The sequence below is a fragment of the Phacochoerus africanus genome, chromosome 6, assembly GCF_016906955.1.
Source record: "Phacochoerus africanus isolate WHEZ1 chromosome 6, ROS_Pafr_v1, whole genome shotgun sequence".
Classification (NCBI taxonomy): Eukaryota; Metazoa; Chordata; class Mammalia; order Artiodactyla; family Suidae; genus Phacochoerus; species Phacochoerus africanus.
The window spans coordinates 98,846,986-98,871,097 of record NC_062549.1 but is presented as its reverse complement, the minus strand read 5'-3'; the positions used below and the strand labels follow the sequence as shown (position 1 = coordinate 98,871,097).

Sequence of the window (24,112 nt, the reverse complement as noted above, 5' to 3'; positions counted from 1 at the left end):
TACCCACTGAGTGAGGCCAGGGATTGAAGCCGCATCCTTACAGATACTAATCAGATTCATTTCTGCTGTGTCACATCAGGACTCCCAAAAATATCCTGGTTTTAAAATATTGACAAGTCACTGAAAAAAAACCAAGAGCTTAAAAATACTGAAATAAATAAATGAATACTAATAAATAAATAATAAATACTGAATAGGAGCCCTACGTTGCTGTGGCTGTGGTGTAGGCTGGAGGCTGCAGCTCCGATTTGACCCCAGCCTGGGAACTTCCATATGCTTCAGGTGCAGCCTTAAAAAGCAAACAGGAGTTCCCGTCGTGGCACAGTGGTTAATGAATCTGACTAGGAACTATGACGTTGAGGGTTCGATCCCTGCCCTTGCTCAGTGGGTTGACGATCCGGCATTGCCGTGAGCTGTGGTGTAGGTTGCAGACTCGGCTTGGATGCTGCGTTGCTGTGGCTCTGGCATAGGCAGGCAGCTACAGCTCCGATTCGACCCCTAGCCTGGGAACCTCCGTGTGCTGCGGGAGCGGCCCAAGAAATGGCAAAAAGACCAAAACAAACAAACAAACAAACAAAAACAAACAAACAGGAGTTCCAGTCATGGCACAGTGGTTAACAAATGCAACTAGGAACCATGAGGTTTCGGGTTCGAATCCTGGCCTTGCTCGGTGACATGAGCTGTGGTGTAGGCCGGCGGTTACAGCTCTGATTAGACCCCTAGCCTGGGAACCTCCATATGCCGAGGGAGTGGCCCTAGAAAAAGCAAAAAAATACAACAAACAAACTGAATAGACTCAATAATACACGACTGAGGTTGATGAATAAATGGCAAATAAAATTTAAATCGTAGTGTCCATTTGTTATCTACTGTCAGCCATTTTGTATATATTATTTTTCTTTGTTTTTAACTCATGACATAGATAATGCTCATGATTAAAAATTCAAAAACATATAAGCATAGAGTGACAGCCTCCTAACCCCACAACCCCTCCCCAGGTATTGTCTCCAATTCTCAGTCTGGGATGTATTCTTCCATAAATAGACAGATGTATCTCCAAGCCTGTCATATGAATCAGATTAGCCCATTTTACAGATGAGGAAACTGCAGCACAGAAAGTTTGAAGTACTCATCCAAGACCACAGAGCTGACAAGTCCTGGGGCAGATTCAAATCTAAATCGTCTGACTCCTAAGTCAGCGCATTCCTCCCGCCATGCCCTGTGTGTCAAATTTTATGGATGAAGAAACCTAGGCTTGGAGTTCCCCTCCTGGCTCAGCGGTAATCAATCCAACAGGTATCCATGAGGATGTGGGTTCGATCCCTGGCGTCGCTCAGCGGGTTAAGGATCTGGCCTTGCCATGAGCCGTGGCATAGGTTCAGAAACTTCTCGGATCCCTGCGTTGCTGTGGTGTTGGCCGGGACTGCAGCTCCGGTTATATCCATAGCCTGGGAACTTCCCTATGCCTCTGGTGCGGCCCTAAAAAGACCAAAAAAGAAAAGAAGAAAAAAAAAAAAAAAGAAGAAGAAGAAGAAGAAAAAGAAGAAACCGAGGCTCATAGAGGTCCCCTGAACAGCCAGAACCACATGGTTCACAGCCCATTGTGGGAGAGGCAGGGATGAGAGTGTGCTTGCACCAGAGGCTGCGTGGAGGAGAGGGCCTCCGCCGATGGGGTATCTGGGGTCGTGCGGGCCTATCTCGGACCAGCAGTACCCAGATCTGGGCCCTGAGGCTCGTCCACGCCGCTGGTGTACAGGAACCACCCAGCCCCTTGGCGCCCCTCGCGGCCGCCCCGCTAGGGCAGGCGCAGCACTCGCACCGCCCACTCGGAGCCGGCTGGGAGGCCCGGGTCCCGGAGTCCCGAGTCCCAGCCAGGCCGGGAGACAGTGCCGGGGGGCGATGGCTGTCTTCGAACAGGGTTGGGACCCCTTCGGCTTCGCCCCCTCGAGCCGTCGGCGGGCGCCGGGCGGGAGTAGCTAGTCCCGCTACTCTGGGTGGGTGGCCTTAGCGAGCCGGGGGCTCGGGGTGGGCCGCCGGGACCCGGGGGCCGGCGAGGGGCGCGGGCCGGGCGCGTGGCGGGAGGGCGGGGTGGGGGCGGAGAGGGGGGCGTGGTGGGGGGCGGAGCCTCGGCCGGAGGCGGCAGAGTCCGGAGCCCGGCTCAAGGGCCGCCGTGGCCGCCGCGGAGCAAAGCTGTCTCGAGAGAGAGCGCCCGGGCGCAGAGGGGTTAACAGGCCGCCGGGGCCTCGAAGAGCAGGTACAGACCTTCCCTGGGACCCCTGGCCCCGGCTGCCCTCTCTCCCAGGTCCCGTTAGACCACCGGCCCTGCGCGCCCGCGCCACCCCAGTTCCCTGCGCCCCAGGGTCGCGCCCCAGCCACGACCCCGGCCCCAGCTCTTAGAGCCTCGGAAGATCTTCCAGTCCCTGGGGCCGGATTCCTGGGGAGGGGGTCTGATCCCTTGGAACGCTGGCCCCGTCACCCGGCCAAAATTCCTACTAAGTCATAAAGTCGGAAAACATACGCAGGACCTCGCGGCGTGCGCCGGGCGCCACCTGCCCTCATCTGGAAGGGTGCTCCTGGAGGATGTGTATCCCACCCGCCACCCCCGTCCTTTGGCCCTGGAGTTGGGGGAATAGGGACGATGGGAGGGGTGCAGGTGGGTGCCCGTGATCGAACTCAGCCTGATTGGAAAGGAAGGACACCTGTCGGGTTGGGCCTCCCCCACCCAGGAGTGGAAGGTGCAAGGAGAACCAAAGTGTTTTCTCTCAGGATAGGGACTCTCCAGCCAGCCCTGGAACCTGCTGTCCAGCCTCCTGCCCCTCCGTGGCACCCATTTCCCAGAGGTGGGTCCCCTGGGGGTGAAGGGGTTAGTCTCTTCTTGATCTTCACTGGCCAGTGTGGAGGTGTGGCCGGGAGGGGCCCAGGTTTGTCTAGACCAATGTTAGCCTGGCCCAAGGGTGACCACTTCTGACCTCTCCTTTCCTCACCCTGGGCGGTGAGACACACCAGATGAGGAACATGAAAAGGGTGAAAAACACAAATGTGTGTCTGTTTCCGCAGTGGAGGGGGTGTCGGCCCCCCTGCCCAGCTATGCAGGAGGTGGGGTAGGACTTTTCCAGAGAGGGAGCCAGGCCTGGCCATGGCCCCAGGAGCTCACGTCACCCCACCCCCCACCCCTCACTTCTCCAGGGAACTGCCAAAGCCAAACTCAGCTCAGGACAGGATTATGTGTACTGGGTAGACCCATGGAGAGAGAAAGCAAGATACAGACCTGGGGTAGCTGCGAGCAGAAGCAGAGAGGGATTGGAGAGGGGCCTGGCAGCAAGAAGGGGCAGACAGTGACCATCACCCCAACTCTCCTTCCCTTCAACCTCCCTCCAGTGAGAGGCAGGCAGAGAGCTGAAGGCTTGGGTGGAACGTTGGCCCTTCTCTGGAGCCCCTACCCGATCCCCCATCAGGGCGGAGTTGCTGACCTCAGTGGCCAGCCCAGCCAAGGGAAGGAGCAGACATCAGCAACCCCTTCCCAACCCCAAGGAGCTGAAGAGACCCTGCGGCTCGGGCTCAACCACTGCGACCCCTCCCTCAACTTCCCAAGTCCTGGGGTCTCAGGGAGGGGAGTGTGGGCTGGGAGTTGCTACCCCTAAGCACATTCTTGCCCTTCCCACTGTCATTTTTCTGCCCCTGAGCTGGCCCACCTCGGCATTAGCTCCTTGGATTCCTCTCCCGGGTGCCTTTCAGATCCAACAGAAACATTTTTTTTTTTCCTGGAAAGCAGAGCTCCGAGCAGCCTGAGGAGTGGGGGTGGAAAGGGCTCACTGTGAGCAGGAAGGGGCTGGGGGGCAAGGGGGAGCGGTGGAAGAGTCAGGCTTAGACCAGGGGACTAAGTTCTGCTTCCCAGATGATCAAGGCTAGACTTCAGGATGGACTTCCCAGCTCTTCAGAAGATAGACCAATGCGGGACTGGGGAGCAACGACATCTCTAGCTGCATCTCCCCTTCCCAGGTTCTCCAAGCCCATCAGAATCTCACCTGAAGTAAGCCCTCACTGATCCAGGGCTGGACGCCAGCCCCCAGAGGGAGGTGAAGTCTCAGTGGGAAAAATCACCTGCTTCTCTAGAGCTTAAACCATCAGCCCATTTAGTTTATCCCTTGGCTGAAAAGCATTTGAGGCAGGCAGAGATGTGCTTGAGGGTTCCAGAAGGAGCTTAGCTAAGAAGGGAAGAGATGGAGTTCCTGTCGTGGCTCAGCGGTTAACAACCCCAACTAGGATCCATGAGGATGCGGGTTTGATCCCTGGCCTTGCTCAATGGGTTAAGGATCCGGCATCCCTTGAGCTGTGGTGTAGGTCATAGACACGGCTCTGATCTGGTGTTGCCACAGCTGTAGCTCCGATGAGACTCCTAGCCTGGGAACCTCCATAAAAGAAAGGAAGAGAAAGCTGGGAGACAGGCAGGGGAAACCCAGGGGCTTCCAGTCAGCAGCTCAGAGGGAGTGCCTGGCAAGTGCTTGCTGAGCCTCTTTTCTCAGCTTTCCAGGAGGAGCCAGGTGGAAAGCAACTTGAGAAGGATGCATGTGCCTGGGCTGGCTTTGAGACTGTCCCTAGTCAGGACTGGAAGGAGCTGAGACCTTCCTACAGTTGAGGGAGGGGATTTAGCCTGAGTCTGGAGGCTGAGGGCAGACCCTCACCCTCCAGCCTGGGCAGACGGACAAAGAAGTGTTCCTTCTTCTTCCCACCCTTAGGATCTTAAAGAGCTGGGCCAGTCTTCTCCACGCCTCCCTCCTCACTCTGACATGTCCTGCTGAGGGGTCATCCCTCCCAGTCCCCAGTCTTCCCGAGACTGGGTCTGTCTTCGGTCCTCTGAAGCCTAGATGCCCAAGTAGAGTGTTTCCTTTGGGTCTCCTCCTCCCTTGCCCTGGGGCCACCAAGGGAGGAGCGATGGAGAAGAAGGCGAGCAGGTAAGAGGTTGGGGCTGCTCTAATGGAGGGATGGCTCTGTCCCCCTGTCTCTGGAAGTAAGAGGAAGGAGATCTCAGGGTGGAGCCGTGGTAGGTGGTAACTTCTGCTTTCTGAGAAGTTGGCATCAGGATGTGGGGAGCCCACTAGGGGTGAGGGGTGGTATCAGACAGTACCTTCACCCCTGCCTTTGGTTTGCAGGCCCGGGTTGTGTCTGATGCTGCTTCTGTCCCTCCCTCAGCTCTGCCTGGATCAGGAGGTGAGCAGGGGACTAGAGGCTGTGAACCGTTCCTCTCCCTGTCCCCCCCCAAGCCCTGCAGTCTCCAGACAGACCACGTCTCCATTTTCCAAAGCCTCTGGCAAGCCATGGCCCCTTTCTCTCACGCTTGGCCCTCCCAGCATCCCCAACTCCCTAACTCCTTGCCAAATAACCCCAAGTCCTACCTCTGCCACTGAATGTGACCTTGGGCCAGTAACAACTGCCCCAAGCCTCCAGCTTTGGACTGGATATTCTGTACAGATATTCTGTACCCTCGAAAATCATTCTAATTTCGTTTAAATTTTTGGTCTACACAGGTGTTGTCTGGACACTCCCTTCAGACACCCCCTGAGGAGAGCCAGGGCCCCGAGGGTGTCTGGGGTCCTTGGGACCAGTGGGCCTCTTGCTCCCAGCCCTGCGGGGTGGGGGTGCAGCGCAGGAGCCGGAAGTGTCAGCTCCCTGCAGCTCACCTCCACCAGGGCCGGCCCCCAAGACATCCAGAAGGCCTGCTCCCCCGGGGTCAAGGCCCCAGACCTCAGACTTCCCGAGAAACCCTTCCCCTGTACAGGCCACCGCCTCGGGGAAGAGGTGGCCCCTTTCGAGGGTCCTGCTTCTCAACTAGGGAGAGAGGAGGCCCGGGAGACTCAAGGAGCCAGGAGGTGAGGGGTGGCGCTTTGAGGGGAGAGGCGGGGCCTTGGGCAAGGGGCGGGGCCTGGGATGAAGGCAAGTGGAGTAAAAGATCCAGGCTGAGAAAGGCTTATCTTTGGTGCTAGGAAGTAGACTGGGGGGGCAGCGTCGGAGATGACCAGCTCTGTGACCCCGTGTCTGCAAACACCTTCTCAGGTCCCGGGTTCGAGACCCCATCAAGCCAGGAATGTTTGGCTATGGGAGAGTGCCTTTTGCTTTGCCGCTCCATCGGAACCGCAGGCACCCGCGGAGACCACTCAGATCTGAGCTCTCGCAGACCTCAGACCTTCCATCCCTGATGCCAAGAGCAGTGCCATCCTCTGCAAACCACACCCCGCAAACTGAACTTCCTCCCACAGCACCGTCTGCCCCTGCCCGGTCCCCCCCAGCGGACTCCCCAAGTCCCGAAGCTGCTCAGACAGAGGTGCCCTCTAGAACCGAGCCTGCCCCCACAGGGCCCCACCCCAGTACCCGGGCCTCAGTCACAGGGCCCTCTTCTCCACCACCCCCAGGAGAAGGGCGCTCCTTTCACGCATCTCCTCAGCCAAGAAGGCCAAGTTCCCAGGGTGGGGCCAGTCCCCAGCTGGCAGAGAGACACCCTCATCCTTTCCTTTCTGTCCCTCCGGGCCGAGGCCAGCAGAGCCCAGAGCGCTGGAGACCTGGGGGGGATCGGCTCAGGCCCCTCACCGAGTCTGCCCCTCACCACCCCCATGGCTGGTTGCCTCTGCTGAGTACCGGCCCTCACTCCAGCTCTCTCTGGAGTCTCTTTGCTCCCAGTAGCCCTGTCCCAAGATGTTCTGGGGAGAGTGAGCAGCTGAGAGCCTGCAGCCAAGCGGTGAGTTCTTTTTGGACCCCTCCCAGACTTCCGTTCTGCTTCCCTGCCCTTGAGTCTGGGTTCTCTGCCTGTCGGAGCTGGACCTGAGGGAGAAGGGCCTTGGCATCCGGCCTCCTCGGGGTAGGGGCCTTGGAGCTCTGCCACAGACCTGACCTTCCTCCCTATCCCCCAAATCCAGCCCTGACCCACACCCCCATTTTCCTCCCCAGCTTTGACTCCTCTGTATCCCCCACCTCAGCCCTGCCCCCCTGAGCAGCCAGATCCCCGGGCCCTGCAGTGTGCAGCCTTTGACTCCCAGGAGTTCATGGGCCAGCTGTACCAGTGGGAGCCCTTCACCGAAGGTGAGGTTTCTAGCCCACCCCCCCAGAGAGGGGGACTTAAGGCTGGGGGAGGTGGCGGGCGAGACACTCAGCCCCTCTTGTTCGCCTCTGTAGGCTCTGTATTTCTCCTGAGCCATGTTCTTTTCCCCAGGGCTGGGGAATAGAGACAGAACGGGCCCAGAAGGGGGCGAGGTTTCAGACAGGGCCCCAGCTGTCGGAGGGGGGACAGATGGTCAGCGGAGGGGTCAGTCTGGGAGAGGGATGTATCCAGAGGCGCCCTTTGGCTGGTGTCCTCTGGGGAGAGGAAGGAGATGGGGTGGACACGCCATGAACTGGGTGTGGGCAGAGCGATCCTGTCCAGTGGTGACAAGGTGGGTGCGGGCGCCCCATGGATCTTGTACAGGGTTATATCACTTTCTTCCAAGTGGCCATCCGTTTGATTTTAAGCCTGTCACCTTGATATCAAGACAACCCCTCCTGAGCTGTGAACTCACATAATCATGGTTTCAAGCATCTCTGTTCTCAGAGTTCACAACCCTTTTTCTGGTCTCAGTAACCTCAGTTGATCTGAACCAACTTTTAAAATATTTATTTATTTATTTATTGCTTCTTAGGGCTGCAGGTGTGGCCTATGGAGGTTCCCAGGCTAGGGGTCGAATTGGAGCTATAGCTGCCGGCCTACGCCACAGCCACAGCAACCTGGGATCCGAGCCACGTCTGCAACCTATACCACAGCTCATGGCTCCCCTGGATCCCCGACCCACTGAGTGAGGCCAGGGATAGAACCCGCATCCTCATAGATACTAGTTGGGTTCGTTCCACAGAGCCACAGCGGGAACTCCTGAACCAACTTTTGTGTGACTCTCAAGCTGCCCTTTCAGAGGACAGAATTGTCGCATTTCCTTCATCCACAGTGACCTTGGCAACCTCAGGATGCTCTGTAGCTGATATAAGCCAAGCTGCTCTCAGGGCCCTGGGATCTTTCCTGGTTAACATCCCCTCCTGGGACCCCAGCTAACTACCCTTCTACCCTGTCTCTTAGTTCAGGGTTCCCAGCGCTGTGAACTGAACTGCCGTCCCCGTGGCTTTCGCTTCTATGTCCGTCACACTGAAAAGGTCCAGGACGGAACCCTGTGTCAGCCTGGAGCCTTAGACATCTGCGTGGCTGGCCGCTGTCTGGTGAGGGAGGATGGGGCGTGAGCTTGGGGAGGTGGGCAGTGTTCATTTCCTAATAACTACTGCAGGCACACACCCAGTCTCCTTGCTCAGTATCACAATGGCGAAATATTCGGCTGAGATTGCAAAGAGGGAAGTTCTTACCTGCCCAGCTGGGCCGAGCAGACCCAAGGGGTGAACTGCAAGACAGACCCCCCCCCCCCGCCCCAGGCCCCTTGAGCTTCTCGGAGGCTGGCTGGGGCTGGTGGGACTGACAAAGAAACACAGTCTCACTTGAGTGCTAAGGTCAAGACACTCACCGAGCTGAAGGCTCCCAAGAGAACCGGGCCAGGTGTGAGGTGGGGGCTGGCTTCCAGCAGCCCCCACCTCCCTCCACTTTCCCTCAGAGCCCCGGCTGTGATGGGATCCTGGGCTCCGGCAGGCGTCCAGATGGCTGTGGAGTCTGCGGGGGTGATGATTCTACCTGCCGCCTGGTCTCGGGGAACCTCACTGACCCAGGGGGCTCTCTGGGCTATCAGAAGATCCTGGTGATTCCTGCTGGAGCCTCCCGGCTCCACATCGCCCAGCTCCGGCCCAGCTCCAACTACATTGGTGAGTTCCTGGCCTGCTGATTCTGCCCCTCACACCTCCATGCAGCCCAGCCAGCGAGTCAGCGCCCCTTCTGCCCTCCCTTGTGGGGATGGTGAGGAAGCGCAAGGGCTGGCGGTGTCTGGGGGTGTCTAGGGAAGCAGTGGCTGAGGGCGATGGGACTAACCTCGCATGTCCTGATCTGCCACCTCCAGCGCTTCGAGGCCCTGGGGGCCAGTCCATCATCAATGGGAACTGGGCTGTGGATCCCCCCGGGTCCTACACGGCCGGCGGGACTGTCTTCCGGTACAACCGTCCTCCTCGAGAGGAGGGCGCAGGGGAGAGTCTGTCCGCTGAAGGCCCCACCACCCAGCCTGTGGATGTCTATGTGAGTGTGGGGCCTGGGTCTGGGGAAGCGGCCCTGTGGGGGAGGCCTCTCCTCTGAGGGGAAAGCTCTGGGTCTCAGATGGGGAGAAGGCTGCTGGATGCCCCTGACCCCAGCCACCCGCAAGCACCCACTGGCTTCTCTCTTTTCTCCTCAGATGATCTTTCAGGAGGAAAGCCCAGGCGTTTTCTATCAGTATGTCATCTCTTCACCTCCCCCAGACCTTGAGAACCCGACCCCAGAGCCCCGTCTCCCCCAGCTCCAGCCTGGTAAGATGTTGATCCCCAGACCCGGAAGGAGGAGGAGAGGCCAAGGGGGAAGCTCGAGGCAGTGGGGATGCATCTGATTTGTCTACTCGACTCTCCCTGCACAGAGATTTTCAGGGTGGAGCCCCCACCCGCTTCGGCATCCCGGCCCGCCCGGACCCCTGGTACCCTCCAGCGGCAGGTGCGGATCCCCCAGATGCCTGCCCCGTCCCATCCCAGGACACACTTGGGGTCTCCAAACGGATACTGGAAACGGGTGGGACACTCTGAGTGCTCGGCATCGTGTGGCAAAGGTGAGACTTCACACAGCAGCCTGTAACCCTGGCACCCTTAGCCCAAATCCCTCACTTGGTGCTCCCGATCCCATCGCCTGGCTGGTGGGTCCACACCTTGACTCTGTCAAATCAGCCTGCAGTGACTAGGACCCCCTGACACTGGATGCTGAGCTGTCCCACCTCCTCTGGCTTTCATCCCCTTCAGGTGTTTGGCGCCCCATCTTCCTCTGCATTTCTCGTGAATCGGGAGAGGAACTGGATGAACGCAGCTGTGCCATGGGTGCCAGGCCCCCAGCCTCCCAGGAACCCTGCCACGGCCCCCCGTGCCCACCATAGTGCGTATAACCCACCGGGAGGGTTGGGAACATAACAGCCACCCTGGGGAAACACGTCCTCGCACCTGCAGAATCACACCTGGACTCTGTGCTCAACACAAGATTTCTTGGCAACACAGAGACATTATTCAGCTAGAAAGGCTGACATTCCATAGACAGCAAGAAATCTGGCAACCTGAGTCCTACCAGGAGCCCCACAACCCAAATGCTAAATGTGCCCTCTGTCCTCTCCTCCCAACCCCCGTCTGCCCACCCTTTCCCTGAACGTGGTGGCCCCACACGCGGCTGTTTCTGCCATCCATGTCTCTCTGTCTCTTCCCGCCCTGCCCATACCCACAGCTGGGAGACCGGCGAGTGGACATCCTGCAGCCGTTCCTGTGGCCCCGGTACTCAGCACCGCCAGCTGCGCTGCCGGCAGGAGTTTGGGGGCGGTGGCTCCTCGGTGCCCCCAGAGCGCTGCGGACATCTGCCCCGGCCCAACATCACCCAGCCCTGCCAGCTGCGCCTCTGTGGCCACTGGGAGGTCCGATCCCCCTGGAGCCAGGTGAGTGGACCTGGGCCCGGAAGCCTAGAGGAGTGGGTACCAGTGAGCCAGAACAGTGGTTTTTCCATCCCCATTTTAATCAGTAGCAACTTTTTTCAAACGAGATCTCACCAGTAAGTCAGCTGAGAGACTGAACCAGGGCTTGGGGGCCCAGAGCCCCATACTCTGCCCGCTTCTCAGCCCACAAACCCTGTAACTGCTGAGCCAGGGAGCAGAGGCAGATCCTGCTTCAAAAGCCCTGGAGATGGAGTTCGCGCCATGGTTCAGCGGAAACGAATCTGACTAGTATCCATGAGGACGCAGGTTCGATCCCTGGCCTCGCTCAGTAGGTTAAGGATCCCGTGTTGCCGTGAGCTGTGGTGTAGGTCCGGATCTGGCATTGCTGTGGCTGTGGTGTAGGCTGGTGGCTACAGCGCTGATTCTACCCCTAGCCTGGGAACCTTCACATGCCCCGGGTGCGGCTCTAAAAAGACCAAAAATCAAAAGAGCTGGAGGCTGGTGATGGATCCAGGGAAGCTCAGCCCTCACTGCCCCTGATTCTCTCAGTGCTCCGTGCGGTGTGGGCGAGGCCAGAGGAGCCGGCAGGTCCGCTGTGTGGGCAACAACGGTGATGAAGTGAGCGAGCAAGAGTGTGCCTCAGGCCCTCCGAGGCCCCCCAGCAGAGAGGCCTGTGACATGGGGCCCTGCACCACGGCCTGGTTCCACAGCGACTGGAGCTCCAAGGTGGGCCCCACACCCCCTCAGCCAAGTCCCCATCCCTGGTGCCCCACACCCACCACACCCTCTCAGAGCCTCTCCAACTCGGTTAAATAAACTTTTATTGAGCAAGCACCTGCTGTATGCTAGATGTTGCTGATGCCGGGAACTTGGAGCTAAGTGAGGAAAACTTACATTAAGACCCTTGCCCCTGCCGGCAAAGTCTCCCTGTATCTGGCTGGTACCCCCGGGGGCATTCCCTATCCCCGGTCCAGAATGTGTCTGTCCTCAGCCCCCTCCTCTTCCCCTACCTGTCACAGCCCTCTCTGCTTCCCAACAGTGCTCAGCTGAGTGTGGGACGGGAATCCAGCGACGCTCTGTGGTCTGCCTTGGGAGTGGGGAGGCCCATGGGGTGGGCCAGGAGGAAGCAGGGGCAGGAGCCAGCGAGCAGACCTGTGCACCAGGAAGCCGCCCCCCTGACATGCGTGCCTGCAGCTTGGGGCCCTGCGAGGTGACGTGGTGCTGGTACACGGGGCCCTGGGCTGAGGTGAGCTGAGAACCTGGGAGGGGGGCCCATCGGTGGATTCCCTGTGGGGAGGTAGGATTAACCCCTGTTGTCCCTTCCCTTCCTCCCCATCAGTGCTCCTCGGAATGTGGCTCTGGCACACAGCGTAGAGACATCATCTGTGTGTCTAAACTGGGGACTGAGTTCAATGTGACTTCTCCTAGCAACTGTTCCCACTTGCCCAGGCCCCCCGCCCTGCAGCCCTGTCAGGGGCAGAACTGCCAGGACCGATGGTTTTCTACACCCTGGAGTCCGGTGAGTGCCTGCCTCCCTTGCCCTGTTCAGCATGGACTTCTCTCCCTCTGGGTCCCAGGCTAAGGCCAGCTGGGACCTTGTCCCACTCCCTAGACTTGGAGGATGGGTGGCCCTGTCCATGCGGGATTTCATAATGTGCCAGGAAGCCCACCCCGCCCCCGCCCCCTGCCCAGGAGGACGAGGCCTGGGGTTCATGAGGAGCCTGGGACACAGCAAAGGTCTGATTTGATAGCTGGGGCCTCCCCAGTGTTCTCGCTCTTGCCAGGGGGGCGTGCAGACAAGGGAGGTCCAGTGCCTGACTGCCAACCAGACCCTCAGCACCCGATGCCCTCCTCACCTGCGGCCCTCCAGGAAACGATCCTGTAACAGCCAGCCCTGCAGCCAGCGCCCTGGTAAAGAGCTCCCTCTCCCAGGTCCCCAGCAGAGTGGAGTTAGTTGACGTGTGGGTGGAGATTAGGAAGGCCGAATGGGAGTGGGCAACGCACCTCCAGCAGGATGGGTCTTGGTGACACTCTTGTGCCTACTGGCCTCCTCTGTCCCCAGATGATCAATGCAAGGACAGCTCTCCACATTGCCCCCTGGTGGTGCAGGCCCGGCTCTGCGTCTATCCCTACTATACATCCACCTGTTGCCGCTCTTGCGCCCATGTCCTGGAGCGGTCTCCCCCGGAGCCCGCCTGAAATGGGTCCAGGAGACCCTCTCCTCATGGTTTTCTCATGCCACCATCAGTCACCCATCAACCAGCCCACTCTGTACCTTCTGGATCTCCAGCCTGTCCTGGTCTCACTGGGGACGTCCCCCAGGTTTTCTCATGCCACCATCAGTCACCCATCAACCAGCCCACTCTGTACCTTCTGGATCTCCAGCCTGTCCTGGTTGAAGGTGGCAAGATGACAGTGCCCGACCAGACCTGTGGTTGTGTCTGTGTGATGGTGTGATGGTGTGTGTGCGCATAGGCCTCCAAATGTGTATCTGGGCCTGTGTGGATGTGTGTGCATCAAGCATCTGTGTCACTTCTCAGGAAGGAGTTACACAGACTGAGAAGGAAGGGGGAGGAGACGATGACTGTTTCCTTGAGGCTTTTCTAGGCTAAGACGAAAGCAAGTTTGAAGCTCTTGGGAATCTGAGCTACTTAGAGTCTGGCCTCCCCACCAATCCCAACTTTGTATCCTAAGCCTCATCTCTCCCGTTCAGGCCTCACATCTTCTGAACCACCTTTTCGCCCTGCGATTCCTTCTCCCGTCACCCAGTCTCTTTATCCCTCTCACAGTTAGCTAGGGAGGGGGTCAGCCATCCTGCCTTTCCCCAGGAAGAGAGACACTATTTCCCCAGAGCAGGGACCATCTGGACAGAGGATGGAAAAGAGAAAGGTTAGCATAAGACACCCTAGACCCTGTGCCCCACCTCCTAAAGTGGTTCCCACCCAGAACTAATTTATTTTTTATTAAAAATGATTATGACAAATGAGAAACAGGCTCTTTATTGTCTGCATGGAAACCCAGCCATATAGGCCAGCTAAGCAAGCTGTGTGAGCTTAGAATGAAGGATGGGAAGGGGAACAGGCCCTAAAGCCCACGTGGAGAGCATTTGGGCCCAGAAATGCTAATGAACCAGCCACAGTCACCTGAGACCAGGCACCTCCTTCAGAGAGGATCCTGGCCGACTCTGGGCCTTGCAGTTTGGTCATTGACCACTAGAGGTCACCCCTTCCCCCAGTATAGGTATGAGTTTCGCCCCTTGAGTCTGGAGCAGAGGAAACATGGCCTATGGTGGCTTTCTTGGTGGACTGTCTTTCTGTAAAGTCTCTTGGAATCTAATAGTACTTTTTTCCATCTGGGGCTGAAATGAATGGCAGCTGCCTTTTTTTCTTAAGTTTATATGATTTTTATTTTTTCCATTATAATCGATAGCAGCTGCCTTTTCATGGCTCCTTTTTCCTGTTCCCTTCCTTTGGCCCTGCCTCCTGCCTCCCTCGTCCTTTTCTGCTGTTATCCATTTCCCTATTAAGCTCTTGGTTTATTGCTCTTCATGGGGCGGGAGGAAAGGAAATGATTTTCAACCCCCACTTCCCTCCGCAGAACCGGAGGAGGAGCCTGGCCTGGCTCTAGGGGACTCGGGGGTGGAGTCGAGGGTGGAGCCAAGGCAGTACTGGATGTCCTGCCAAAGACATTCTTCGGAGATGTCTCACCCTCGTCTCCTCCCTTCTCCCTCCCCCACCCATAGCTACTCTCAAGGTAAATAGCCTGCTGGAGGTGCTGGGAGAGGGGGCAGCCTTTTCCATAACACGGGTCCTCTCCTGACCCCTACACTTCTGAGGTTTGAGTCCAGGTCTCCACTTGTGGAAGGCAGACTTCCCAGGGCCCAAGGGGGAGTGCAATGGAAGGGAGCTGCTCTCCCCTTGGGAGCGTCCCTCCCCCATGCCTGCACCTCCACAAGTCTAAGACCATAAATAAAGGCCTGCAGAAACAGCTGGACTCAGCAACAGCTGGACTCAGCAACAGCTGGACTCAGTGACGGCTGTTCCCTGAGCACGCACGCCCAGACCCTGAGAAGGACCTCAGAGCCGCCTTCCATTTCTGCTCTAGCAGCTCCCTGACGTCATACCATTGCCTTGGGACACAGGCCTTCCCTGGGTTGGAAATGGCTGAAAAGGAAGACTCCAGACAGCATCTTGGGAGGAGAGTGGATGAGGAAGGAGGCCAAAGAAAGCTGAGGGAAAGGAAAATGAAACTGACTTTAGTCCAGGGAGAGGAGTGAGGAAGAGGGTACCAGCAACGACCAGTCTCAGTGTCTGCCCTCAGTCTAAAGAAAAGGTGTCAGACGTGTTCGGCTCTTTGGTGAACCTGCGAGGGGATCAAAGATGTGGGGGGAACCAGGGAAGTGGGGCGAACCAGGGAAGTGGGGCCTAAGCCAGCCTTGTGGACACTGAGGGCTGAGGGTGGAGTCCTGAGCCTGGGGGAGGGGTGTGGTGAGCTGGGGCCCTCCCAGCGATTCCTGGAAACCGAAGGCTGGGCGGTGGCCCTGGCTCAGCTGACTTCTCCGAAGTTCCTCCTCCCTCTGAGGGCCTCTCAGGGCTGTTGCTGGGCGGGCTTGGAGTTTGGCCTGAGCCCGAGAACCAATCACAGGCGGGAATGCCCCCACAGCCCCTCTAGGGCTCCCCCAGCTTCAGGACCTCCCTTCTCTTTCTGAGAGCCCCCAACTCCCTCTTAGCCTCCAGCTTCTGACTTCTCAAGATGCAGGCTTTCATCTGGGTGGGAGTGGGGGTTGCTCCCTTTCCCCTCGGGCTTTAAAGCTAAGATTCTGTGCAGCCCTAAGGGTTCTTTCCTCTGGTCACCGAGGTCAGTATGGGGGTCAGTGTGAAAGTTTTCAGGAAGGGGAACCTGACCCCAAGCACCCCTTTTCCTGGCCCCTTAGAGGGGAGTAGTGTGGCCAGATACCTCTGTTGACCTCTGAAACCCTCTGGAGGGACTTGGGAGAGAGGAAGCTGCAACCCAAGGTCAGGGAGATGTGGTGGAGGGGCCCCTAGGTTTGGTTCTCTGGGGGGAATTTAAGGAAGGACTCAGAGGAACTGGACCCCTGAGAATTGAAGTGGGGTGGGGTGATGATAGGCACAATCTTCACGTGCACGAGAGAGATCAAGCGTGCAGAAGGCCAGCAGATTGCGAGGGCTTCTCATTTCTGGGTGTTTGCTGGGGGAAGGCGGCTGTGGTTCTGTATCAGTGGACTTAGGGGTAAACTGAGATGTCAGTTCAGCTGGGTCAGAATTCCTCTCCCCTCCCCCCTGGCAGCTTACCCACCCAGTGAAGCTACAGCCTTCAGTCTAAGTTTAGCTCCTAAACTTCCCCAAGGAGGAGGGGGCCCTTCCTGCAAGCAGGTGCTCACAGCTGTAGGGGCAGGTCTGAGGAGACCCGTTCTCTTCACTCCTCCAGAGTCAACCTCTCTGGTAACTAGGAGTGAAGTGGAGCACAGGGCCCCATTTGCTGGCCCAGGCAGGGGTGTCTCAATTTTAAGACACCCACGTAGGAGCCCTTGAGGTGGGGATCCAGGTAGACCGAGATAGCGCTGTAGGAGGGCAAAGGGATTAGAGAACAAAAGGCAAGAAGGTCTCCTCCACACTGTCTCCAACCAGATCCTCTTTCATTTTTTGCTTTCTCCTTCTCCCCAGTTTTATAAATAGAGACTTGATTTGAACTTGAAGCCCTCCCCACCGGGGGTAAGCTGAATCAGGGAGACCTCCCCTCTCCTTAAGGCAGGGAGAATCGTGCTAGACTAGAGATTAGTTTGGAGGTGGAGTGCAGGTGGGGTTCCTACATCACCTACTCTCCAATCCGACATCTCTGGTTCTGGGGGTCCGCTGGGTGGGGAAGTTAGAGTAGCAGGGGCTTATTTGTCACAGGCAGATGTTGAAGAGATGTCAGTTTAAAGGGGGAGCAGCACCTTTTACAGGAAGTAGAAAGCCTCAGGAAAGTACCTAAGTCTAAGTCTGTCAACAAGAGATATAAACAGCTTGGGTTAACCTCAAACGAGACAGCACCAATCTTCAATCTGACTTTGGGCTCCTTGACCCTGGAGATTGGGGAAGGCTCTAGAGGAGGGCATTTCATGGTTGGAGGTAGAAAGGACAGGAGGTAGACAAGGCTGGAGGGAGGAATGTGCAAAACTAGTCTAAAACAACATATGCACAAGCCATGGTGGTCTGATCCTAGGGAACCGACTGGCCACAGCAGCTGAAGGAGAGGTGGCTCAGGCCAGGAACCAAGCAGACCAGAGCATTTTCCCAGCGAGCACCAGAGAGCTGTGTGTGAATCCCCTGGGAAAGAGTCTTCTTTTCTTCTTTTCTTTTTTAAGGGCCGTACACGCAGCATACAGAATCTTCCAGGCTAGGGGTCAAATCGGAGCTGCAGATGCCAGCCTCTGCCACAGCCACAGCGGATCCAAGCCACATCCTCGACCCACACTGCAGCTTGGGGCAACTCGGGATCCTTAACTCATTGATTGAGGGCAGGGATCAAACTCACATCCTCCTGGATACTAATCAGGTTTGTTATTGCTGAACCACAATGGGAACTCCTGGGAAAGAATCCTAGTATTAGAGGGATGGGTTCAATTTCAGGAAGGTCCCAATTTGGGGATGTGTGAATGTGTTGTACTCTTCTGAGCCTTGCTTAAATCTAAGAGACAGCGCTACAGAGTGAGGAGGAAAAGAAACTAGGGGTGAGAGAGGGTGAGGTTACTCATAAAAGACTCTGTGTGTCCCTGGGATCCCTAGGCTAAAAAGCAAGGTGGCAAAGGCCCTGCCCTTTTGATGGGGGGGGGGCAGAGTTAGCCTCCCCAGAACCACACTCCTTCTTGCATCTCTTCCTCCCTCCCCTTGACACGACTGATTCTTGGTTGGTGCCTCTTTCATGACATCATAAGACTCCCTTTTTAGCTCTAGTAGAGGAGGGGGCAACTTTTTTTCTCTAAAAGACCAGAGAGTAAATATTTTTGGCTTTGTAACCCACAGAATCTCCATTGCAACTACTTGACTCTGCTGTGCAGCGCAAAAGCAGCCAGAGACAACATGTAAACAAAAGGGCATGGCTGGGTTTCAAGTTTTATTTGACATTGAAATTTTAACTTCGTGTCACCTGAATATTCTTTTTTTCAACCATTTAAACATGCAAAAAGCATTCTTAGCTTTTAAGCTGTACAGAAACAGGTAAAAGGGCAGGTTTGGCAGGCAGGGAGTTTACCTTACCTCTGGGATTTCTTCCATCTGGTTGAATTCTCCCTCTGCCCAGCCACAGAAGTCCCGTTGTGTCTCCTCTGCTCCAAAATACAGCTGTAGAACCTTTTTTTTTTTCTCTTAAAGGGCTGCACCTGTGGCACATGGAAGTTCCCAGGCTAGGGGTCGAGTCGGAGCTGCAGCCGTCAGCCTACACCACAGCCCCAGCAGCACTGGATCTGAGCCACGTCTGCAACCTACACAACAGCTTACGGCAACGCCAGATCCTTAACCCACTGAGCAAGGCCAGGGATTGAACCCAAATCCTCATGGATCCTAGTTGGGTTCGTTAACCACTGAGCCACAAAGACAACTCCTGTAGAACCTTTTAATTCAACATGCTATCTATTGACGTCAGCTTCTAAGGGGATTCTCCCTGGGAATTCAAGGACTTGAACATGCTAATAGAGGTTTAATAATAACAATAATAGGTTGCAATAATAGTAATAATAATAGCAAAAATAGGTTGCTAATAGAGCAGACCTTTAAGGGACATTTCCCGAAATTCCTTCTGTTTGTGCAGCGATTTAAGGTAAAGCACTTGCCATGTATTCTTTCTTTAAATCTTCACAATAAGATGGGGAAGACAACTGAATCCAGTTTACAGGGGAGAAAATTAGGGCCCGAGACCTAGTCTTTTTCAATTTTAAAATTCTAAATCCTTGGTTCTGTTACTCAATCTCAGTCCCATAGAGTACCTTTTATCAAAATACAGTTTTCTGGGGGACAGTGATCCATAACTTGGATGGGATTAAGTGTTTTTGTTGTTTTTCAAATGTCTTTCAAGACTTTTCCTCATTTTAGGAAAATCCTGTCTAAATATTTTTTCTTTTTTTGTCTTTTTTTTTGCCTTTTCTAGGGCCGCACTCGCGGCATACGGCAGTTCCCAGGCTAGGGGCCTAATTGGAGCTGTAGCCACCGGCCTACACCACAGCCACAGCAACGCCAGATCTGAGCTGCGTCTGCAACCTATACCACAGCTCACGGCAACACCAGATCCTTAACCCACTGAGCAAGGCCAGGGATCAAACCTGCAACCTCATGGATCCTAGTCAGATTCATTTCTGTTCCACCATGATGGGAACTCCCTCCATTCCTTTTTAAAACAACCTGTTTCAGAGTTGCCATTGTGGCTCAGTGGTAACAAATCTAACCAGTATCCATGAGGATGTGGGTTCGATCCCTGGCCTTGCTCAGTGGGTTAAGGATCTGGTGTTGCCGTGAGCTGTGGTGTAGGTCACAGATGCAGCTCAGCTTTGGCACTGCTGTGGCTGTGGCAAAGGCCAGCAGCTGCAGTTCTGACTGGACTCGTAGCCCAGGAACTTCCATGTGCTGTGTGTGTGGCCCTAAAACAAAACAAAACAAACAAACAAAAAACTATTTCTGCGATTGCTCATCAAATCCTTATTTTGAAGTAGAAGTTTTCTTTTGCTCAGTAGCACCATGATGGGTTGATGTATCTACCGTGGTTCACCAGAAGGAAAGGAAGACACAAAACCGCTATCCTGTTTCAGACCTGACCCCAACTACCAAACTTTGAGGTGGGGGAAAGGGTCAAGAAAGCAGGTAACCAACCACTCCTTCCACCATTACCACTCTCCTCTACAGAGCTGTTGTTCCTTAAAGCTGAAAACAAGCCACCTCATTTCAAAACACAGAGAGAAAACCTCATTTCGACACTAAGCTGTTTCCCTCTTTCTGTTTCTCTACTTGGCCTTATGGAGGATTTCTGAGAAATGAAAAAATGTCACCTCCCACAGTCTCAATCTGCAGGTTTTTTTTTTTTTTTTTGTAATGATGAAGTGGAGAGAGGAAGGGAGTATGTTGCTTGGGCATATGGTATTATTAACCAAAACTTTACAAAGAGGAATGCCCTTCCTTCAGCCCAAGTGGGCCCCACCTTGCTTTAGATCTGGACTTTCAGAGTCTAAGGAAATAAACAAGCCCTCCTCTCAGGAAATTTCAGCAACAAAGCAGTGAAACCTAACAGCTGCTCCTTGTAGCAGCCCAGCTGTCTCCCCCATTCCCACCAAGGACAGTAGATGGATGGGAACCACTCTAGGCAACCTCAGGAATGGAGGTGTGAGCTGAGAATGGAATGCATGAAAGGTCTGAGCAGAGAGATTCCTGAATAACTTTATGAAAGTCCAGTTTCTTAGGGAAAACCCCTCTCCTCCAGATCACCTGAGTCATACCAGCCCTGGAGGGGGAAACTATGAAATGTGTAGCAAAAATTTTTGAAACCAGCTCCTCCTGGTAGACAAGAAACTGTTTTTAGGGGCACAGAATTGAAGGCATTTCTTAAAGTGGAAAAGTCCCCTAAATCAAGTAGAAACGTAATGGCTAAACATTCTTTTCCTTGTCTGCTTCACTGGCTCTTTCCCAGCACACCTTGTTCCAGGATAACTTGAATAAACATACACGTGACCATGAAGGGCAGGAAGAAAACCAAGTGGGGGTGGTGAAATTCTGAATGGAATGCAGCCCCAGCTAGCCAGGGGGCCAGGACTGAGAATTCTGGCAGTGGCTGTGGATTTACACAGGCAGAGAAGCCAAAACAATGAGCTCATGGGCAAGAATGCAGCCTGTGGGGAAGTCTGGGCAGTCAGAGCAAACTAATTTTTTGAACCAGGATGGGAATAGCTATAATTGAGTCTCCCACGGGAACAGGATTAGAGAGAGTGGAGCCACCGTTCAGTAACAACTTTGGGGGCTGTTATTAAAGTCTGTCCTGGGAGTTCCCTCGTGGCTCAGCAAGTCAGGGATCCTGCATTGTCACTGCTGTGGCTCTGGTTACAGCTGTGACTCAGGTTCCATCCCTGGCCCAGGAACCTCTGCATGTCATGGGTGTTGCCAAAAAAAAAAAAAAAAAAGTAAATTCTATTCTGTAGAGAGCATAGCAGTCTCAAGTCTGTTTATAAACCTGGTTCCTCAGGAGTTCCCATGTGGTGCAGTGGGTTGAGGAGCTGGTGTTGCTACTGCAGCAGCTTGGGTTGCTGCTGTGGCAAAGGTTCTGTCCCTGGCCAGGGAACTCCCCACACATCGTGGGTGTGGCAAAAAACCAAAAAACCAAAAAAAACCCCCAAAAACCCTGGTTCCTTTCCCTGATTATGTGAACCTGGGTGGGTGAAGGAGCTGGCTGGTGAGATGTGAGTGACCTAACCGAGGTGATGCTCTTAAGACGACTTTATTCAAAGCAGGTCTGCCCATGCCAGCTCTTACACCAAGATCCAATAATGTCTATGATCCTTAGGTTGTGTGTCTTTAGGGCACTACTTTAACAAGACAGGGGAAACAATCAATAGAATCTATCTTAACTTCCCAAATAAACACAATCCACCCAGCTGTAGGTCATTTTAACTAAATTCAAACCTCTAAGACCAGAGACATCTTTTTTCTACCAGTGTTTTCCACTACTTTTTTCTCCTCCCTCTCCTACCCCTGCCAGAGGTTCTTTCCCAACTCCATGCTTTTGTTTTTCCTACTCATTTTAAGATCCGACCTCAAATGTTTATTTTGAAGTCCTCCTTATCACCTTCTACTTCCAGAAGTTGTCACTCTGCTTTGTCCTATACCTTTATCATAGCAGAAATATTCTAATTATTTTTGTCTATGTTATCACTCCTACTACTAGATTGTAACCTTTAAAGTTGTGCAACAATGGCTTTCTTTCCATAGATTTGTTATGCATAAATTCCTCAGATGTGTGTCCTAAAAACAAGGATTCTCTTACATAACCACAACACACTCAAGAAATTTAATACTGAAACAGTACTAACATTTTGCCCATGTTAAAATTTTCCCAATTGCCAAGTCATTTATAGCTTTTTCTCATTTAGGATCCAATCAAAGATGACCCTGCATTATTTATCATGTCTTTTTTTCTTTTTTTGCTTTTTAGGGCCACAGGTGTGGCATATGAAAGTTCCCAGGCTAGTGGTCGAATCAGAGTTGCAGCTGCCAGCCTATACCACAGCCATGGCAATGCAGGATCTGAGCTGTGTCTGTGACCTACACCACAGCTCACAGTAATAACGGATCCTCAACCCACTGAGGATGCAGGTTTGATCCCTCAACCAGGGATCAAACCTGCATCCTCATGGATACTCGTCAGGTTCCTTACTTTTGAGCCACAAGGGGAACTCCCTCAACTAGTCTTTTTTGATTGAGTTTGAGGGGAAGAATTAGTATCTTTTTTTTTTTTTTGGCCTTTTCTAGGGCAGCACTTGTGGCCTATGGAGGTTCCCAGGCTAGGGGTCTAATCGGAGCTGTAGCCACTGGCCTACGCCAGAGCCACAGCAACAAGGGATCCGAGCCAAGTCTGCAACCTTCACCACCACTCACAGCAACGCCGGGTCCTCAACCCACTGATCAAGGCCAGGGATCGAACCTGCAACCTCATGGTTCCTAGTCGGATTCGCTAACCACTGCGCCACAATTAGTATCTTTATAATTCCAGCCTTCAACAGTGCATGGTACACAGTAAGCACACCCTGCTAATGGGCAAAGGAAGAGACTCAGGAAACATCTGGCCGCCTTAAGCTCATTAAATGTACTAGATCATTGCGGTGTTGAAACATTTTTAATAAAGTAATCCCTGAACAGAGGATGAGGAGAAAAGGCAAAGTAGTAAGAATATAGAAATCCATGGCAGAAACAAGCTATGGAAATGGGAAGAGGTAAAATCCCGAGTAGTATTCTTAGCCCAATCACATTTCCCAACAGTCAAGAACAATTATTCTCTGCAGGTAAAGAATCACAAAAGAGATACCAGGTATAGCGTGGGATCAAGAGTCTGCCATATGTATTTTTTCTTTTTTTACCTTGCAAGAATCATTAATAAAGAACACTGATTACATCTGCCTGGAGGCAATTCCCAGCCATCTTTCCACATGCTTCACGTAACTAAGATAACACTGTCACAACATTGAAACTAAGGAAGGACAGAGTTAAATTTTCAAATCTTACAACTGAAAGGCCTTTGAACAGTGTAGAGAAAAGGTTCATGAAGACAAAGTTCTGTTATCACTGAACAAGTAGGGCCAAAAAGAACTGGAATAAAATGAGACAAATTCAGCTGATTATCTTAAACTAGGGGAATGGCCTATGCTCTGAGCATCTGGTTGGAGCCATGTTATACACCAGTTATACAAGTTATTTCAGTTTAATTTTTCTTAAAACCCTTCAGTTGCCACAACTGCTTTAAAGAAAAATGTTCGAAATATTATGAAGCAAGAGCTGGCACTAAAGTCGAAAAACAGGAACTGAAAGAAAAAATCTGGTTGGTTCAAATGAAAGGAAGTGTTGATTATTTTGACTCCCTCAGTGACTTGTGTTACTGGTTACCATCTGACCCAAGTTTTTAAGGTGTTAAACTAAGGAATATTGCCATAGAAATGGCTTCACATCACAACATAACAGGAGCAAAAGCACTGTGCAGAATTGGACCCTGACCAAGATTTGGGCCCTTAAATCCTGTGCTACTCTCCTTCCACCCCTCTGCTTGGGAGGTCACTTGTACAAAATGGCTTTCTTTATACTGATAAAAAGCTGCCATTTTTTTTTTGGTGGTTAGACTCCAGAGAAAAGGGGGACTGCCAAGTAGAAATGCACAAAACCTGAAGGGTGAAAAGCACAGAATCCTATTTGCATGATTAGCATTTGGTGTTCAGGGCTTAAAACCAATATGCAAACCTCATATTTGCACATTTCCATGGTGATTCTGTTCCCCTTCAAGGTAGCTGAAAATAAAGACCCTGAAGGAGGCTTCTGAAATGGACTTGTTTATTCTCACCTTCTTGGGAGGAAAGGGGAAAAGCATCCAAACATTAGTATCAAGAACCCTTAACTTCGGATGTTAATTCTTCTAGCTCCTTCACTCACCTCAAAAAGTTGAGTGAGGTGGAGGGAGAACTGCCGTAATAAACCCTCTTACCTGCCACGATATACTAATACTTGAAGACTTTTATCAGGACAGGGATTTTGATTTTTGTGTTAAAATGAACAGGAACTACTTCAAATAAGACATTTAATTAAAACCCCAGTGTATCTAATTTGGATGAAAAGGGGTTATACTGAAGGGAACTGACCTTTGTTCTAAGGCAAATCAGCTTTATGGGGCTTTTGCTGGTTAATTCACCTATACTTATTTGCTCAGCTGACTTCCCTCAGGTGCTTGCCTAAGAGGGGGAAGGAAAACAAGCAATGTTTAGAAAACACCCATACCACACC

At 53.5% G+C, this 24,112-nt stretch overlaps 2 protein-coding genes across 2 annotated transcripts; both read left to right on the top strand.

Annotated features, from left to right (window-relative positions):
• The first annotated feature begins 2,116 nt into the window (after positions 1-2,116).
• On the top strand, positions 2,117-13,585 carry ADAMTSL4 (ADAMTS like 4). Its single transcript, XM_047784741.1, is given in 20 exon segments — positions 2,117-2,254; positions 2,767-2,840; positions 4,737-4,952; positions 5,151-5,208; positions 5,526-5,810; positions 5,812-5,867; positions 6,052-6,730; positions 6,969-7,071; positions 8,093-8,229; positions 8,613-8,817; positions 9,009-9,181; positions 9,336-9,447; positions 9,552-9,737; positions 9,925-10,054; positions 10,394-10,598; positions 11,145-11,321; positions 11,635-11,841; positions 11,935-12,114; positions 12,347-12,506; positions 12,658-13,585. Coding segments are annotated over 18 exon segments (3,210 nt in total). The 5' UTR covers positions 2,117-2,254; positions 2,767-2,840; positions 4,737-4,932; the 3' UTR covers positions 12,795-13,585.
• On the top strand, positions 2,847-3,993 carry LOC125129701 (uncharacterized). The gene is given in 9 exon segments (XM_053743510.1): positions 2,847-3,073; positions 3,076-3,259; positions 3,262-3,392; positions 3,394-3,549; positions 3,552-3,587; positions 3,590-3,667; positions 3,669-3,694; positions 3,696-3,745; positions 3,748-3,993. Coding segments are annotated over 9 exon segments (768 nt in total). The 5' UTR covers positions 2,847-3,037; the 3' UTR covers positions 3,819-3,993.
• Positions 13,586-24,112: the final 10,527 nt, after the last annotated feature.